This window comes from Triticum aestivum, chromosome 7B (genome assembly GCF_018294505.1).
Source record: "Triticum aestivum cultivar Chinese Spring chromosome 7B, IWGSC CS RefSeq v2.1, whole genome shotgun sequence".
NCBI classification, from domain to species: domain Eukaryota; kingdom Viridiplantae; phylum Streptophyta; class Magnoliopsida; order Poales; family Poaceae; genus Triticum; species Triticum aestivum.
In genome coordinates, this window is record NC_057813.1 from 626,147,170 (window position 1) to 626,164,318 (window position 17,149).

At 45.1% G+C, this 17,149-nt stretch overlaps 4 protein-coding genes across 9 annotated transcripts; 3 read left to right on the forward strand and 1 right to left on the reverse strand.

Moving 5' to 3' along the window:
* Nucleotides 1–2,912: 2,912 nt before the first annotated feature.
* On the forward strand, nt 2,913–3,718 carry LOC123162947 (uncharacterized). Its single transcript, XM_044580717.1, has one exon. It carries the CDS (start codon nt 3,016–3,018, stop codon nt 3,403–3,405), a length of 390 nt encoding a protein of 129 aa, XP_044436652.1. The 5' UTR covers nt 2,913–3,015; the 3' UTR covers nt 3,406–3,718.
* Nucleotides 3,719–3,849: 131 nt separating this feature from the next.
* On the reverse strand, nt 3,850–7,681 carry LOC123162943 (uncharacterized). Of its 3 annotated transcripts, none has more exons than XM_044580711.1 (6): nt 7,220–7,681; nt 6,466–6,576; nt 5,486–5,655; nt 5,309–5,386; nt 4,557–4,701; nt 3,850–4,457 (listed from the first exon to the last, which is right to left on the reverse strand). In XM_044580711.1, exons 1-6 carry the CDS (start codon nt 7,679–7,681, stop codon nt 4,050–4,052), a joined length of 1,374 nt encoding a protein of 457 aa, XP_044436646.1. In that variant the 3' UTR covers nt 3,850–4,049. The 3 variants fall into 3 exon arrangements, 2 of the variants coding, with proteins under 2 accessions (XP_044436646.1, XP_044436647.1); XM_044580712.1 differs by having other exon boundaries at nt 6,466–6,590; nt 7,220–7,522; XR_006481590.1 differs by having other exon boundaries at nt 4,409–4,457; nt 4,557–4,734.
* LOC123162948 (uncharacterized) lies at nt 7,562–9,403 on the forward strand. The gene is made up of 2 exons (XM_044580718.1): nt 7,562–7,832; nt 8,878–9,403. The coding sequence occupies exons 1-2, from the start codon at nt 7,780–7,782 to the stop codon at nt 9,131–9,133; spliced, it is 309 nt and encodes a 102-aa protein (XP_044436653.1). The 5' UTR covers nt 7,562–7,779; the 3' UTR covers nt 9,134–9,403.
* A 626-nt stretch (nt 9,404–10,029) lies between these two features.
* LOC123162944 (exosome complex component RRP45A) lies at nt 10,030–13,968 on the forward strand. 4 transcript variants are annotated; one of them, XM_044580713.1, is made up of 9 exons: nt 10,030–10,288; nt 10,414–10,623; nt 10,719–10,814; nt 10,909–11,023; nt 11,226–11,306; nt 11,396–11,584; nt 12,885–13,153; nt 13,246–13,301; nt 13,613–13,968. In XM_044580713.1, the coding sequence occupies exons 1-9, from the start codon at nt 10,161–10,163 to the stop codon at nt 13,813–13,815; spliced, it is 1,347 nt and encodes a 448-aa protein (XP_044436648.1). In that variant the 5' UTR covers nt 10,030–10,160; the 3' UTR covers nt 13,816–13,968. The 4 variants fall into 4 exon arrangements, with proteins under 4 accessions (XP_044436648.1, XP_044436651.1, XP_044436649.1 ...); XM_044580716.1 differs by having other exon boundaries at nt 12,885–13,050; nt 13,613–13,786; XM_044580714.1 differs by lacking the exon at nt 13,246–13,301 and having other exon boundaries at nt 12,885–13,050.
* The last annotated feature ends 3,181 nt before the right edge of the window (nt 13,969–17,149 follow it).

A 17,149-nucleotide genomic window follows, 5' to 3' on the forward strand; every position in this document is an offset into this window, starting at 1 on the left:
ATAATTACTGTAGTGACCATGGGCCTCCTACGGGCCGTAGAAACATTGGGCCTTCTACGGGCCGTAGAAACAATGGGCCTTCTATGGGGCGTAGCATCAATGGGCCTTCTACGGGCCGTATGATCGATTGGCCAAACATGAGCCAATAACGAATCACATTATGGGTCGTAAACAAGCTAGAGTTGGAAACATCCGTTCATGGGCCGACCATAACGGGCCGTCGTTAATCGGCCGTATTTGATGACGCTATGAAAATGGCCCAACGGATTAACAGGCCACAAACGGTCCGACTGTAACCACGAACTGAATTTAGCCCACGAGCAGAGAAGGCCAGTAACGGGTCGTAAGTAACCGAATGCTGGAAATGAGTCCAAGAATAAATGGGCCCTGGGAAGGCCGAAAGGTAACACGGGCTGGAAACGGTCCAACGGAATAATGGGCCTTTAATGGGTATAAAGCGATACACTATTCATTACGGGCCAGTTTCACCACGGGCCGTTAATGGGCCAAGAGTACAAAGGGACTCATATGGGCCGAAATACGTCATGGGCCATACATGGGCCGGAATTTACAATGAGCTGGAATCATATTGGTCGGCCCAGATGACGCTACTGGGCCTAATTCGGATAGGCCATAACAGGTCGTGACTTAACGCACTATAAATGTGCTATATGCGAACATGTTGTTAACAGGCTTTCCGTGGGCCGGCCCGCTACCTTTTGACCAAGTCAAACGAGCCGGCCTTTTCACCAGAATGGGCCTCTGTTGGGTCGTGCCACGTGTCGACGTATCATAGGCGCCTTCGGTCCAATGAGTGGATGACATTTGTCCCAACAGTGAGCCGACACATGGTTTCTCTGGCCATTGAGAATTTTACATGTGGGAAAATCCCCATTGGTCCGGGCTGTTAATGGGTTATCGGATCCAAAAACCCGATAGCTTAACGACGACCCGCTACGGTGGATGCCATGTGTTGTTCACCCTTGACGAAAGCACTTCTATGATGCGCGATTTATCATCATGGAAGTGGACACTTCCGTGATGATAATTTTGGTAATGTCATGGAACAGTTCTACGACAACACAGGTATGACTATCTTGATTCTGTCATAAAATCGTCATGGATGTACATGCATGATAGAAAACGTGACCTACTGTGACAAACACGTATCATCACGGAAGTGTATTTTTTTTGTAGTGTTTGGACCGACGATGAAGACAACCAAAGGTAGAGGAGGTCACATCGCTTCGTGACTGGCGCCATGGCCACACACACGTCGTCCCGAGGCACCCGCTCAAGATCCACCGTCACAGCCACGCCTCCAAGCTGTGACGGAGGGACGCCCGCTGCCGCCATCATCCTCCGCACGGGCTTTGTCCAGCCGGTATCCGGCGGCGGCGGGAGGGGAGGCAGAAGGAAGGGCGGGAAGGCGGACGGGAGGCGGAGGAGACCGGATGGGATCTAGAGGGGTGGGGAGGCGGAGGGGAGGGGAGGTGGAGGGGATCGCTAGGGAGGGGGGGGGGGGAGGCGGCACGCACGCAGCGACTATAGCATGTATATTAATCCTAAGTTAACGGTGAATGATATGCAGAGGGCACATAGTGGGATCATCACCACGCCACACACTGTAATTTTTTTCCCCTCTCTCTTGGCAAAACAACAACATATTTTTGGTCTGGATTACAATCATCACCCCCTCGATTCGATTTCTGTTCGATATACCTTTTAACGTGTTGTTTTTTCCTATAAATTTTTACAAGCTGCAACAATTGTATGTATGAACTTATAGCTAGTAGATTAAATCTTATTTAAATATATTTACATGTATGTGTTTTGGCAAAATATGGGGGCATTAGCTAGTATTTTAACCTCTAATTATGTATACTTCATGTCTTCATTCACTTCAGAATTTAACCACTGATGATGTCTGACGATGTGTTTTAGAATTTGGAAATGCAAGATATCATTCTCATGTATTTTTGTTCTTTGTTTTTTAATTATATAAAAAACTTACCTCGTTTTCATACATCGACTTTCGTTATGTCTGAAATCGGTGTTACAAGTTGTGAAACACAACCTTATTGAATATGTCAGTGCTTGAATTTTTTTTATGCCATGGTTAAGTGGTGCATCATGGTAACATTAGCTCCAACTTTGTCTCTATCGCGACATGGTGATCCCACTCCTTCTCCTCAGCGATGAGGACGACAATCTCCTCATACATCATCAATTCCTCTTTCTTCAAGAGTCCAGCCGCATGGAAAGCGGCATGGTGAGGACGAGAAAAGTGGAGTCATAGGCGGGCAAGAAGATGAGGCAAGACATGGAAGCGCCGGCCATTTATAGGCGAGTGGCGTGAAATGTGACGGGCAGTGAGAAAAAAGAGGTAGGAAAATGGCACGTGCAGTTTGCCACGGGAGGGCCGTCATTAATGAACTTGTGCAGCCTTCTGCACGAAAAGAATAGAGGCCGTGTTGGCGGATGAGTCCCTCCCATGTGGGCGGTTGGCGATGGAGGCTCTTGGGTTCATTTGGAACGACCTTCAAAAATTATGACAATTGAGTGCGGAACGCCGACTCTACTAGACCATCTTTTCGATCAAAATCGACACATAAACGCGGCAATCGGCCACCCATGACTACTTGCTCTGGGCCTTCCCCTGATTTGAGGCGTGTCATCGGGATACCTACCTACCACGGCCACACGCCTGGGCCTGGCCGTCGTTGCACGATGGCGTGCCCGTGCCCGTGCGTGGGCTGGCATGATGGACAGCACTGGCCAAGTGTCCGCCCGCCCCCTTGTCAGCTGCCACCTCCCTCCCTCCCTCCCTTTCCAATTTCCCTCCCCTCCCCTTCCCGCCCCGTTTTCCCTCCACCAAACCCCAATATATCCCCCTCCCCCTCCCCCTCCCCTCTCGCTCAATCTCCTCCCGCACCAAAAACCCGCGACCCAAATCCCGCAGCATCTCCACGAATCCTCCCAACCTCGACCACCAGATCCGCCCCGACCTCGCGCATGGCGCACCCGGCCGCGGACCGCCGCCTCCGCTCCCCGCAGCCGTCGGCGCGCTGCGACCACGAGCACCACAACCGCTTCCTCCGCCCCGGCGCGCTCGCCAGGCTCCGCGACTCCAAGATCGTCGCGCGCTCCCTCCGCTCCGCCGCCTCCGCGCGCCTCCTCTCGCCCTCCTCGCCCGCCCCCTTGTCACCCACGCACGCCGCGGAGACCGGCGTGCCGCACTTCGTCGGGGGCGCGCGCGGCGGCATGCGGTACCCGCTCCGGAAGAAGCTCGCCGCCGCCAGGGGCGTCGTGTTCCTGCCCCCGCCGCCCATGTCGCCGGGCGCCATGGAGGCCTTCCTCGGCGCCTTCGCCGCCGCGCCGTCCGAGCTCCTCGCCGCGCACTGATAGGCCGCTGCGGGATGCGTTCGGGGGCGGCGCAGTCGGAGCTGGATGCTGCCTACTGAAGACCAACTATTTGTGCCGCTCGGCTGCTGTCTAGGCTTCGTTAGATCTGTGTAGATGCTTCTTTCTTTTTCCTTTCTTTTAGGAGCTGCAACTTTTTTTCAGATGTAGGAAGTGCAACCTTGGGAGTAGAAAATATCTGTGTAATCTTTTATGTAAAAAAAACAAAGGAATCTGTGGTCTTGACCTCTAAATAATCTTCTGTAATGTATGCATCTTCATCTCTAAATAATCTAATGTAATGTTTGGATCTTCATCTCTAAATAATCTTTTGTAATCTGGATCTTCATCTCTGATTGCTCTCCCAAAATTGCTCCATCAAGCATATGTATACACAGTTTAAAATCGCGCATATGTACACAGTTAAAAATCGCAAGCACAAAGCTCTCACAAAACTGCTTCAGTTTTCATTTAGTTGGATACATCGATGCCGCCACCGTGCTCCTCATATGATGCAACTATTCTTTTGTTACACAACCCATCATTTCTTCCCTTGAACTGTATTTTTTTTCCGGGAATTTCTCCCCTTGTATTTAGACAACCACTGATACATACAACACTCCAAAACAACACAAGAACCGTCATCACTAGCCCTTGCTCAGGTATTTACTCGCAAGGGCGACAGACTTGGCGTCGATATCATTCATCAAGTAATCCCTTTCAGCGCGGCGTTGGTGCTGCCTCTCCCTCCTGGCCCTCTTCGGCGCCAGCCTTGCGTCCCTCTCCACATACGCTAGCCTGAACCTCTCCGCGATTGGTATTTCAGGCGGAGCATTTGGAAGAGGTGGAGCAGCAGCTATTCTTCGAGGGGCAGCAGAAACTGCCCATGTTTTCGGATCAATGTCTTGTACCACAGAATGGTCTAGTGGTAAGCTTGCCAATGCTTCACTTGGGGTCTTGGATCCACCGAGGTCAAGGAGTGATGGCTTCGGGTTGACGATAACACGAGGACACTCCACGGCAAGTATTTCCTTCGAGTTATCATCTATCTTGGGCTATAATAAGACACACAAAAGACGAAACATAATGGGCACATTAATTGATTGTGAAATGCAAAATTCATTGTTTGGAGATGAGAGAACTTGCATGCTTACCCAGACTAGCCATCTTAAAGACTGTGCGCCACTGCCAAAATCTACTGCTTCAAGCTCCTCCCATGAGTCCTCTTCAAGGGTATTCAGTTTGGGTTTCAGGAGATTGACACACCCACGGGCAGTGAATTCGCTTCTTGGACAGCCTCTGCAATAGTGGGATTTAAGCCTTTTTCATATCCTGCTACGTGGAATACTATGCAGTCAAATTGAAAGCTACAATAATCGCCAGCAGGGGCAAATAACAACTTCCTTCCAAGGTTTGAATTAGTTAACTAAGCTTGTAGGACAATTATTTTTCAATTCCAAACTGCACACATTTCATTTCAGTAACTCAAATGTTAACAGAGAACACACACGGTACATGACAATGTGCTTACATATTGACAAATTGACATCAAATCCAATGCATCATTTTTCCCTTTTGCTAATTGTCAGTTACACATGAAGAACAAGCTAATTTTAACTTCCAAATTGCATACATTTGATTTCAGCAACTCCAACACTCGAAATTTAAAAGCCCTGCGTTTGCAAGTTTCATGGGACTGAATTCAACCATGGTACAGCCTTACAGGTAGGAATTGACCGGTGCACTGCATCCACACACTTGACTTATCCACAAAGAATAGAGGCAAAAACATGGCAATCACAGGCAAGCAGATGAAGTTATCCTCAAGCCTAAGGACCAGAGAAGTAAAACATCGCTATAAAGTATAAAGTAACCCTAAGCTTGTAGATGCATTTATGGGTCATACCCGCATCTTAATATCTCCAGGGATGGGCAGTGGCATATAATTTCTGAAACGGCAGCAGCAGTTATTTTTTCACATCGACTGCAAAGGAAGATATGTCATAAATATAAAGCAACCATTAACCGGACTGTCTGTTTAGCTTTCACGAAAGAATAGCTGACACAGAGCACCAAAGCTTACCTAATATCAACTGCCCATAAGTTACTACAAGTACGTGCCACAGTAGCCAGGCCAACATCAGTAACCTCAGACCCAGATATATCTAGGATCTTCCAGGAGCTATCAACAAGAGAAACCAGAACATCGTCATTCAGTAATCTTCTCCTCCTCGCGATAGACATAATTGCCAACTGTATCATACAATTAACTCAATTATTACTGTAACAACTTACATGTATAGGTATGGACAGATAACTAGATAATAACAGTGTGTTGAAGAAAGTGACACGAAACAAGGTAAATATACCATCAATATTTCACTAATACCGAAATTGGCACTTGAACTGCACATCAGACAGAACATATTGGATTTGCTATTAGCTGCTATTCTATAAGCAAGTCAAATAATAATAATAATCTCATGTCGTCAAACAATCTTTCCCTAACTGTTGGCCAATACTCGGATCTTGCTGCGTTCGCTTCTAAAGTTCCTAATTTCAAGGTGCGTGTCTTCTGTGCTATTTAGCTCATCAAGATTCATGATTCCACATCACGCAAAGAAAGAAAAATATAGGTTTTCAGTGTTGCTTGAATACATCTCCATGCTTGAAGTGTTACAAATAAAGCAGAAAGAGACTGTACTATGTAGCAGAAGAAATCGGCATTTCAAACCACCGTCTAAAAGGAATAACAAGGGGGAGTATGTAATCTAATAGTACTGGCAGGCACAAGGTTCTTGTGGTTGATGTCATGGGCCCCCATTCTGATGCTCTCCTTTAAGAATACATACATTGTTCCTCATACTTTCCATAGTTTTTGTTTGATTATAAGTCTAAAACTACCTAGACGAACAGCACATTTTCCCCAATGGCTTACTTTCTAAATTTACTGGGTTTCAGCTAGAAGTAAAAAATGAACTAGCTATTTAAGTAATTACATCTTGACTACAGAGTGTATTCAGCATTAAGGCAAAAACGCCGACCATAGATGTAAATAGGTACCTTTATGTGTGGTGGGAAGAAGGCAGTAAATTCAGAAATATCATTGATAATATCTTCAAGATGCTGACCAAGGACGCCAATGCACAAACTAACCAATTTCCGAGGCCTGGCCTTCATGGGAGAATCTGAATTAGTTCAAATTTAAAATTTATCATTTTGCAGATAATAAATCAAATCCATAGTACAATCTAAAATAACAAGAAACAGAACTCAGGTGTTCCAATCTACTATATGCCCCTGGACAAAGGTCAACGTCAATGAATTAACTCAATCCCTGAAGCAACTAGTTGGAAGTTGCAAGCGCGTGTACTCTACTAGCTAGCAACAGGGGAATCCCGCAGTTCTAGTTGCTTATTGCAAGATGAAACTTATTAAGCATTCCACCTAGACACCATTAATGGAACAACCGAACTGAATCTTCAATCGCATCCATTGCACCTTCCCTGGAGACCAATGCCCTCATCTGTTTTACCACCTCAGAAAGCTCACGGTCTATTTTCCTATCCCAGGCTGAGCAACTAACACAAGCTTCTCATGTTCACCGCTAGAAAGTAGAAACATCCTATCTCTAATGAAAAGATAGCACAGTTTCAAAAAGAAAAGAAACGAAAAGTAGCAGGAACTCTGATTATGCAGACCCTAAGCACGCTTTTTATTGTAAACCAATGAATGATATGCAACCATGACTGACAGCACATAGAGCACATGATTTAAGGAAATCATTAAATACAGGGAAGAGAAACAGGGAGCTCACAGAAGCTGGCCGCTGGCGGCGTGCTCGTGGGCTTCCGGCGCGGCGTGACCTGGACGCCGCTGAACGACGCGGCGAGCTCGGCGACCACCGACTTCCCGTTCTCCATCGCCTGTCAAACCCTTGGAAACCGGGGAGGGCTAGGTCGAGGGTAACCGGGGCGGAGGCGGTGCGGGGTGGGCGCTCGCGCGGCGCTGCGGCCGTCAGGGGAGGAGCAAGCAGGAACCGCCGGGGAGAGGCGGCGGAAGGGGGGAGCGGTGGCGGTGGCGGTGGAGAGGAAGCCGGCGGGGGCGGGGCGGGGGAATCGGGAGCTAGGAGGGAGGCGGCTCCTAGGGATACCGACACCAGAAAGAAAACGGTTCGGCCTGCTCCCTCCTTCATCCCTTCCTCGAGCCCCGACCCTTCTCCCTCCCTCCTCCGCCGCGGCCGCCCCCCGCCCGCCTCCGAGATCCGGCCTCCCCCCATCCTCGCGACGCCCAGCTCGCTACCTCCATCCACCGCCCGTTCGTACGCAGGTTGATCCGCCGCCGCGTCACGGCAACGGGCCCCGCCGCAAGCAAGCAATGGACCGAGTCGGCAGCGGCGAGAAGCACCTCGAGGACTGCACCGTCGCCAAGTTAGTCACCCGGCTCTCCCTTCCCTGCGCCCAACCTTGTGATTTTTGCTGCCGCTTCGGTCAAGATCGATGTAGTGCCTGCCTAGGTATGGGTTTCGCGGGCGGCCGCAAGGTGTTCGTTGAAATGCTCCAACGCCAGGAATTCCCCACACGCGTCAGAGTGGCACGAAATACGCATTATGCATTTATGCCTAGTTGATTGATAGTTCCCTGTTGCTACAAGGTCACAAGTCAGAAATGGTATCAGATTCACCAAACCAACTTATGGGCATGGTACGACATAAATTTTCCAGCGTACCGACTCACAGATGTGATTTGAGCATCAGACACACCATGCTTCCGCTTACTCTACTGTCATATACCTTAACCATCACTGGAATTTTGTTGGTACATTCTGTTAGATGTGCACTGGCATATGGTCATGTACTATTGGGATGTGCATGGCCATGTTATTGAATTGTGTAGACAGTATGGAGAAAAGTTCGGTGTACACCTGCTGTAGATTTGTAGACTTTACGCTGTAGTATGCTCAAGAAAAGGTGGCTTGGATTTAGCAGTCACATTATGCCTAGTTTCCTGTTGTTGGGGTAGTATTTCTTGATCCATGCCTCCAGTTGCTTTTTGCCATCAGATTCACGAAACCTGAATTTATGATTTTGGCATAGTAACTCATAGATGTGATTTGGGCATTGAGCACAGTAGCACACCATGCCTCCAGTTACTCTACCGTCATTCCTCGACCATCACTGGAATTTCTCTGGTACATCCGGTGAGTTGTGCACCGGCATATGGTCATATGCTATAGGATGTGCACGGCCATGTTAGAATAATGAATTGTGTAAACTGTGTGCAGTTAAAAGACCAGTGAACATGCGCTGTAGATTTTTGGACTTACCGTACTAAACTTAGCACCAATAAATGGCAAGTGTAGATTTGTAGACTTTGCATATATGTCTAGAAAAAGATAGACTATAACCAGCAGCTCTTTAGGCAGCACGTTTGCTTGGAACATGTTATGCTGATTCAGTTTCACATGCGCATGCAGTGCCCTCGGAACTTGGGTCTTCTCTGTTGCTGGTGCTCTCCTTGCTATTCCTGTGGGCATAAAGCGGAAGTCCTTCGCTCCTCTGGTGTTCTTTGGGACTACTGGAACTATGCTTGACATCATCATGGGCATTAGCCAGTGTGAGAGGGAGCATGCTGAGCGGCAGATGAAGCTTCTAGAAGCGCAAAACCTTGCAACGAATGCTTCAGTAGAGGGTGAAAGCTTGACTGATTCCTTTGCCAATGTGGACAAGTGAAATCTGGCCTGGCGTGGGTTTTCTTTCATGAACTCCTGAGTTTCATTGTCATGGTCCTTTGGAAACATTGTTGTTCTTCCTATTTCCAAATAATGTGTATCGAAGCAATGGTCACTGTGAGTCAGTATTAGTCAAGATGACAGTTGAAAGGCCATCTAAGTCCCTAATGTGTTCTTGGGGTCGATGACACATGATTCTGTTGGACTAACGATTTAATTGAGAATATTACACAGATATTTAGTCCATTGGGTCAGGGCCCATTACCACTCATTAATCTGATTTCGTTTTCTTTTGTGTCCTTTCCAAGTTTTAAGGGTGTGTCTTAATCTGGTTTTTCATTTTATTCCCACTTCTATCTTTTCATTTCGTTTCTTCCAGGTTTTTTCTTTATATCTTTTTTATGGCGCAGTGGTGAAGTCCTCCCCACTTGTGCCAAGAGGTCCTGCGTTCGAACCAGCCTCTCTGCATTGCACTTTGCAGGGGTAAGACTAGGTTCCTATAATCCCTCCCCAGACCCCACCTTGTGTGGGAGCTTCTATGCACTGGGTCTGTCCTATCTTTTTTATTTTCATCTATAATATTTTTCGCCCACGAACATTTTTTAAATCATGATGAGCATTTTTCAAATATACCATGAATATTTTTATTTTCATCTGTTGATGTTTCCGCACACAAACAGTTTTCAGTATGTAAATAAACTTTCTTCAAACAATATTTTTAAAAATATAGTCCCGATTTTTTAAAAGATTTTTGTTGAAAAAAAATCAAAAAATTTGTGGTATTTCGGCCGTGCCAGAATCCAGCCCACTTAGGGACCTAAATTGTGTCCATAGAGGCCCAGCTAACCTGCACGGACCCAAAGCCCAAGCCGGTCAAAAACCCAACGAATGTGACACATATTTCCTCGATCAATAAAAAAAACTTAGAAGCTCCCGTCAAAAAAAGGAGAGGAAAAAACACAAGCTCTCGCACACCCCGCCTCGGCCGCGTCTAAAACCCTAGCCCCCCGCCGCCGGCGAGCGACGAGATGATGGACCAGCGGTGGCGCCCGACGGTGAACGAGCGGGAGTTCATCGAGCAGGCGCTCCAGTCGGACCTCCGCGTCGACGGCCGCCGCCCCTTCGACTTCCGCAAGCTCACAATCTCCTTCGGCAGGTACCTCGACTCGATCCCCTCCCCACACCCCCCTTCTCCTTCCGCGACCGACGGTTTGAGCTCACGGAGCTTCTCTGCTCGCGCGCGCATCAATGTCTGGCTGAGGTCGCTGTTGGAATCTGCAGGGAGGATGGCTCGGCGGAGGTGCTGCTCGGCGAGACGTGCGTGATGGGCTATGTGACCGCCCAATTGGTCCCGCCGTACAAGGACAGGCCGAACGAGGGCACGCTAGCCATATTCACCGAGTTCTCTCCCATGGCTGACCCTGCCTTTGAGCCAGGACGACCCGGGGAAGCGGCGATTGAGCTCGGCCGTGTCATTGACCGTGGCCTAAGGTCTCAGGATGGCTGTTTGGTACTGTTTCTTTTTGTCAGAGAGCTGAAGTGTGGAGTTTAATTTGGATTCACTTCTGCTCGGTGCGTTGTTGCAGGGAGAGCAGAGCCGTTGATATGGAATCCTTGTGTGTTGTTGCCGGGAAGCATGTCTGGTCGGTGCGCGTTGACCTTCACATTCTGGACAATGGGGGGTATGGGTTGTATATTGTTTACTGATGTAATTAATGAGTGGATGCTTCTGGGTAGAGCGCTAACCGTGTGAAACGATATGGATGTATCTCTCAGGAATCTCATCGATGCAGCTAACATCGCTGCATTGGCAGCTTTGTCTACATTCCGGAGACCTGAATGCACGGTTGGTGGGGATGATGGTCAGCAAGTCACAGTACATGACCCTGAGGTACCTATATAAGGTGTTATATTGTATATTCTCCAGTTTGTTGTGTCTCTATAATGAGAAGTAGCAAATTTGTATGACTTACAGAGCTTCCTGTTATACATTATCACAAACACAACCCTGTTATTAACTATCAAATGCTGGTCCTGTCGTTTACACTGCCATGAAATTTGTCTTATGTTTTTATCTTTGATGTATTTTACAGGTCATGGATCCACTTCCCCTAACAATTCATCATCTCCCCATAGCTGTAACCTTTGCATATTTTGGTGACGGTAATATCATGGTATATTTCAAAACATGAAGGGCGTGTTATTAGCAATCATCTTGTTGCTCTCATCTTCTCATGACAGTCTTTGGCTGAATTTTGTGTAGGTTATCGATCCAACATACAAGGAAGAAGCTGTTATGGGAGGAAGGATGACAGCTACGATTAATTCAAATGGTGATGTCTGTGCCATTCAGAAAGCTGGTGGAGAGGGTGTCATGTCAAGTGTTATCATGCAGTGTTTAAGGATTGCTTCGGTTAAAGCTGCTGATATAACAAGCAAAATAAAGACCAAGGTGAGGCAAGCTGCATCACTATATGGCATTATAATTTGGATATCTGCTTTAATGTTCTATGAAATATGAAACTATAGCAGGTTTTGCCAATTGGGAATGTGGTTCATGAACTCTTGTGGTTAACCACTCTGACATGTAAAGTGTTTAAGCCACTCACAAAGTTCCATACTGAAACCCCTATTGACATAAAAAGGGAAACAAAAAGATGATAGAAAGTTGACATTGTGCTGGTCAGGCACATGGACACTAGAAAGCACCGATATGGCAACATCAGTCATGTCCCCGTGCAGTACGTACGGAATACAGGGATACGCCAGCATATGTGTATGTATCCCCAAGTATCTTTTTTGAAGGTTATAAAAAGTGCTAGGCATTAATTGTGTGTTTTGCCACCTTTCTGACCAAACCGCACACTTAAGCGCAATTATCCACATCAAGCGCTAGGCGTTTTGCTTGTTTTGCTAGCGCCTATGCCTTTTTCCGATTTAAAAGAAATAAAATAAATAGCGATAGGCTGGGACACTGGGCAGATAAGGCTGTGATATGGGCAGAGGGAGATGGGAACGGTGGCCACTGGTGACGAAGAAGATCCAGGCGGGGATGAAGTTGGGAAGGCGGCTGCCAACAAGGAAGAAGCTCTGGGCAGGGAGAAAGATGGGGACTGCGGCCGCCGGCGAAGAAGATTCAAGCGGAGAGGGAGATGGGGACAGAAGCGACCGATGAGCAAGAAGATACATGCGGCGGCGCAGTTGTTTTCTCCTGCTCTGCAGCTCTCGGGCAGCTGGAGCAAGGGGTCGCAGAATGAGAATGGGAAAGTGAGGAGGAGCTGACTTAGTCTAGAGTTTTCTGAAATTGGGCTGTATTACATATGCACTGCTCAAAGTCTTTCATTAATGGAACTGTGACAACATATATTTAGTACTCAACTTAAAAAATCTCTTGAAAAATTATCATTTAATCTTTGTTATACGATCATGCTAAATATTTATAATACCTGGACGTATCCCAGTGTCTGTATATCCGTATCTGTGCTTCTTAGCGTGGCCATTCTATCTCTGCCATGGCCCTGGTTAGCAGCATACCCATCTGCTACCAAATTTACCCTATTTTGGCTTCTTGCTGGTTCATCTCAAAGTAGCAAATCAAACCCCTGGATCAATCCATCAGCATGTGTGTTCAACGGCTCTTTGAATGAGCCTGATACATAGAAATCATGTGTTTCTGAACTTTGTTCTGTTTCGATGATCAGATATGCATGTCATTCTAAGGATCAAAACCCATGCTATTCTTTTTTGTTCAGGTTGATAAGTACACTACTGATAAGGCATTGCAGAAAGTAAAGCGTACTCCAGCATTAGTTGCTAAAGAAGTTGACGTTCCTGATGTCACTATGAAGGAGAGCACACATACTGCATTGGAAAACCAAACCTCGAAGGCGCCCAATGATGGTCAGCAGATAAGTGAAGGTGATGACGATCATCAAGATACAAAAATGATTTCACCCTTGACTGTGGACCGAACTGTTAAACACAAACAAACGTCCACGTTTGTTGGTGGCCCATCAAATTGGTAGCTACTGGAGTGCTGCACTTCTCTAAATCCGAGCATTAAATAGTTGGTTTATTTAAGTTTTCCCAATTACCCTGATTTTTGCAATGTAGGGATCCATACTCCAAAGGAGTTCCATTAAGCTCCCTCAGAATCTCTCAGTTGCCTGGTACCATGAATTGTGTTTGCTTGTTATTTTCAATTTTTTTTTCCTGTCTAGTTGCATGATCTGAGTGCTTACTACCTATAATGAATTTCCTGAACATCGGGTTCATGCTTCACTTTTCAAATCTAGTCCTCACTAGCCATGAAATATGATCTAGTAAAAGTGCTGAAACATGTGTTCCATATGCTAAGCATGCTTTAGCTGAGTTAACTAATTCTGGAGTTTTTGTTGTCTTAACTGGACAAGAACGATTCTTCATCATGACATGCATACACATCCTTCTGAATTATGGAAATTTTCCTTGCAATATGCAGATTCACCAGCTGTAGCAAATGACGAAAAGCATGAAGCTGCCGAACCAATGTTGACTGAATCTAATCCGGAGGTGAAAAGCGTGTCAAATTCTGGAAGTGCTGGAGTGTCGGATGAGGTCAAGGAAAGCCGATCACCGGAGAGTCTAATAGATGCTGTCAAACCAAAACATAAAAGGAAGAAGAAACAACATGGAAAGAGTTAGATTGTGACTGTAGCCTACAGGTCTTAACTACATGGTGGTTGCAGACAGAGTTATCTAGCTTTCTTATTCTCTTGTGATGGTGCACATGCTACAGTAGTACAGTACATTATTAGATTTTAAGCAACGAGTAATAGTGCTGTCTTTTGCAGTTTTGCTATGCCATCATTCCTATAGTTTCCGATTGCGCCTTGTTGTGCCGTCTCCTCTTCATCATCTTTTTCTTGTCGTGTGTTTCTTCAATGGGTAGCCCATCTCCAGCCACTTATGCAAAAGCTTCGCTAATTTTTTTTAAATAATACATTTTTATTAATTTTTATAAATATTACGCTGGATAATTTTTTTAAAAAATAATACACCGTCAGCCTGCTGCAGGCCGACTGGGCCTAGTCGGCCCGCTGCAGGCCGATTGGATTCCAGTCGGCCTACAGCTGGCCGACTGGCCCCTGTCGGCCCACTGTGGGCTGATTGCGTCCTGTCGGCCCATTGTGGGCCGACTGGAGCTAATTGGCATAAAAAAATATATGTTTAAAAAAATGTTAATTATGTAATTAAAAAATATTAAACGTGTATAAAAAAATGTTCTTGATGTATACAGAAAATGTACAATATATATGCAAAAATGTTGACATAAAAAATATGTTTTGAAAAGTGTTAAGCATGTATTTAAAAATTGTTAAATGTGTGTATAAAAAATGTTCCTTATTTATACAAAAAATATAGAATGTGTATGAAAAAAAGTTGATACCAAAAAATTATGTTTGAAAAATATGTTTGAAAAGTTGACATTTTTTCAAATACATGATTAAAAATTGTTAAATGTGTGTATAAAAAATGTTCCTTATCTATAAATAAAATATAGAATGTGTATGAAAAAAAGTTGACACCAAAAAAATATGTTTGAAAAAAAGTTCCAGATCCATAAAAAAGAGCAACCAATCAGATTTTTTTCACAACCTTGATTTATTTTTTGTCACCAACTCACCAACATAATTTTTTGGTGTCAACTTTTTTTCATACACATTCTATATTTTTTGTATAAATAAGGAACATTTTTTATACACACATTTAACAATTTTTAAATACATGATTAACACTTTTTAAAACATACTTTTTATGTCAACATTTTTGCATATATATTATACATTTTTTGTATACATCAGGAACATTTTTTTATACACGTTTAACATTTTTTAATTACATGATTAACATTTTTTAAACATATATTTTTATGCCTATTTTTTTGCAAAAATAATTAGCCCACAGCGGGCCAATTAGCTCCAGTCAGCTCACAGTGGGCCGACAGGGGCCAGTCGGCCAGCTGTAGGCCGTGGAATCCAATCGGCCTGCTGTGGGCCGACTAGGCCCAGTCGGCCTGCAGCGGGCGGACGGTGTATTATTTTTGAAAAAAATTTACCCAGCATAATATTTATGGAAATTAATAAAAAAATGTATTATTTAAAAAAATTTAGCAAAAGCTTCAGTCGAAAAATCCTGGTCCCTGGGGGGCAGGGGGTGTGGGTGGCTCGCAGCCACTTTGCCCAGCACGAACGTTGAGCCAGTGACCTTTGATGTTAAAATGATTTCAAAAAAAAATGATTCCATTTTGAAATGTTAGTCATAATTTGTTCAATAAGGTAAGGTTTTCCCGTAGATAAAATTATGACCGTCCTTCTGGTAATAGATGCTTTATGTGACATGTAATGGTGTAACAGATTCGTTCCAAAAAAGTTCACTTTTGATTTGATTTTGTATCACAAAAACTATGTTGACCATGTGATTTTTGGTATTTTTGAAATGGATGGAGTATATGTTAATGCTCGACTCTATAAGCAAATGTAATTTTTTTAGTATAAAACAATAAGTTTTCTGCCCTGTATACAAGGATGAAATTAACCAACTTCTTTTGCACTTCCATTTTGTCTCGCTTGTCTGTGAGACATGATGAACATATTAAAATGCCAAACTAAGATATGCTCGTTTTATTAGATCACACTCTTATGTACATCTATTTCAACACAAGCGATAATATGAAACCCAAGTACCAAGCTACCAACCACATGGACAAGCAATAATACATGTCATGCGAGCAAATTTATATACTGTGCAAAATGCTGTCATGACCCAATAATCCATGAAACCAAATTTGTTTAGAGCGGTCAAATAGATCCTCACTATCAGAGAACTTCAAAGAGGAGAATCAATCTTAATCTCCGGAAGCTATTGTCAAGAAAGGCGTTAGCCATCACCTTCATTTGATTTAAAATTAGGAAGGTCGAGATATAACTCGAAACCTAAGGACTCCACATCATATGGATATAGAAAATGCAAGATTTCCGGCCTAGCGGGAGGAAACAAAAAAATGTCTTACTCATTTGACTGACTGGACTCTCCCATCGCTCATATAGAGGATTGTCCATCACAGGCTCAATCCAATTACGTTGAAACATCACAAGAGGATGACCTTATCGAGTATGTGGAGTTCTTCTATTACCCGCTTCCTCCCCACGACGTTTTTCTTAGCACAATATTACACCATGTTCCAAACGCCCATCATCCTCTTTTTTTTTAAACACCCATCTTCCTCTGCTTCATTAGTCTTTAAAAAAATGGAACCAGATATATCATATATAAAGGTTCGCAAAAATTTCATAGCACCTCTAGACATGATAAAAAATACATCAAGGATCATGCACCACCGAATGGCCACTACCGCTGCCAAAACGAACCGCTGACGCATCACTTTCGTCGCTCCCCTACTGGAGTCAACTTGACCCTGTCGATGATAGCCGGGTAAGTCTTCATGCATATGCTCCTAAGGACCAACACCCTAGAGCTGCAGACGTCGCCATTGGACCCTTAAATCGATCAGAAGAGCCTGGCACTAAATCTTACTGGCGCGCATGCTTGAAGAGAAATCCTAACCTCGTCATGCCAAGAAGATGACATGAATCTACACCATAGCTCTGTCGACTCCATCTTGATAGACGAATTCGAGGAGGATCAGAGCCCGGAAGATCGTCTCAAAGATGAAGCGTCGCCATCCACCGGAACACCCGCCTCCCACGAAAGAACCCCTAACCTAAACTACTAGCCGAAGACGAGGGACCGAGAACCCCTGCCAGCCACCGGCCGCCTGAGCAGCAAGTAGATGGGAGGTGGATCCACGGGCTCACCGACGAAACTTGGAAGGTATGAGTGCCCTAGTAGCCGCTGATGCGAGAGGCAAAGAGAAATCTGAACAACCACCACTTTCTGTCGCACACATGTGATACAGGAGGCGATCGACGAACCAATCCTCTTCTTTATTAGTCGCTTCACTAAAGCACGACATTTA

Excerpts from the sequence above, each read along its gene's own strand:
- LOC123162944 (XM_044580713.1), top strand. The coding sequence starts at position 10,161 with ATGATGGACCAGCGGTGGCGCCCGACGGTGAACGAGCGGGAGTTCATC. Across the intron at positions 10,815-10,908 it reads CACATTCTGGACAATGGGGG|GAATCTCATCGATGCAGCTA; the intron begins GTATGGGTTGTA and ends TGTATCTCTCAG. Across the intron at positions 11,024-11,225 it reads TCACAGTACATGACCCTGAG|GTCATGGATCCACTTCCCCT; the intron begins GTACCTATATAA and ends TGTATTTTACAG.
- LOC123162947 (XM_044580717.1), top strand. The coding sequence starts at position 3,016 with ATGGCGCACCCGGCCGCGGACCGCCGCCTCCGCTCCCCGCAGCCGTCG.
- LOC123162943 (XM_044580711.1), bottom strand. The coding sequence starts at position 7,681 with ATGGGGGGAGGCCGGATCTCGGAGGCGGGCGGGGGGCGGCCGCGGCGG. Across the intron at positions 6,577-7,219 it reads GCCGCCAGCGGCCAGCTTCT|GCCAGGCCTCGGAAATTGGT; the intron begins GTGAGCTCCCTG and ends TCTCCCATGAAG. Across the intron at positions 5,656-6,465 it reads TCTTCCCACCACACATAAAG|TTGGCAATTATGTCTATCGC; the intron begins GTACCTATTTAC and ends TGTATGATACAG.
- LOC123162948 (XM_044580718.1), top strand. The coding sequence starts at position 7,780 with ATGGACCGAGTCGGCAGCGGCGAGAAGCACCTCGAGGACTGCACCGTC. Across the intron at positions 7,833-8,877 it reads GAGGACTGCACCGTCGCCAA|TGCCCTCGGAACTTGGGTCT; the intron begins GTTAGTCACCCG and ends ATGCGCATGCAG.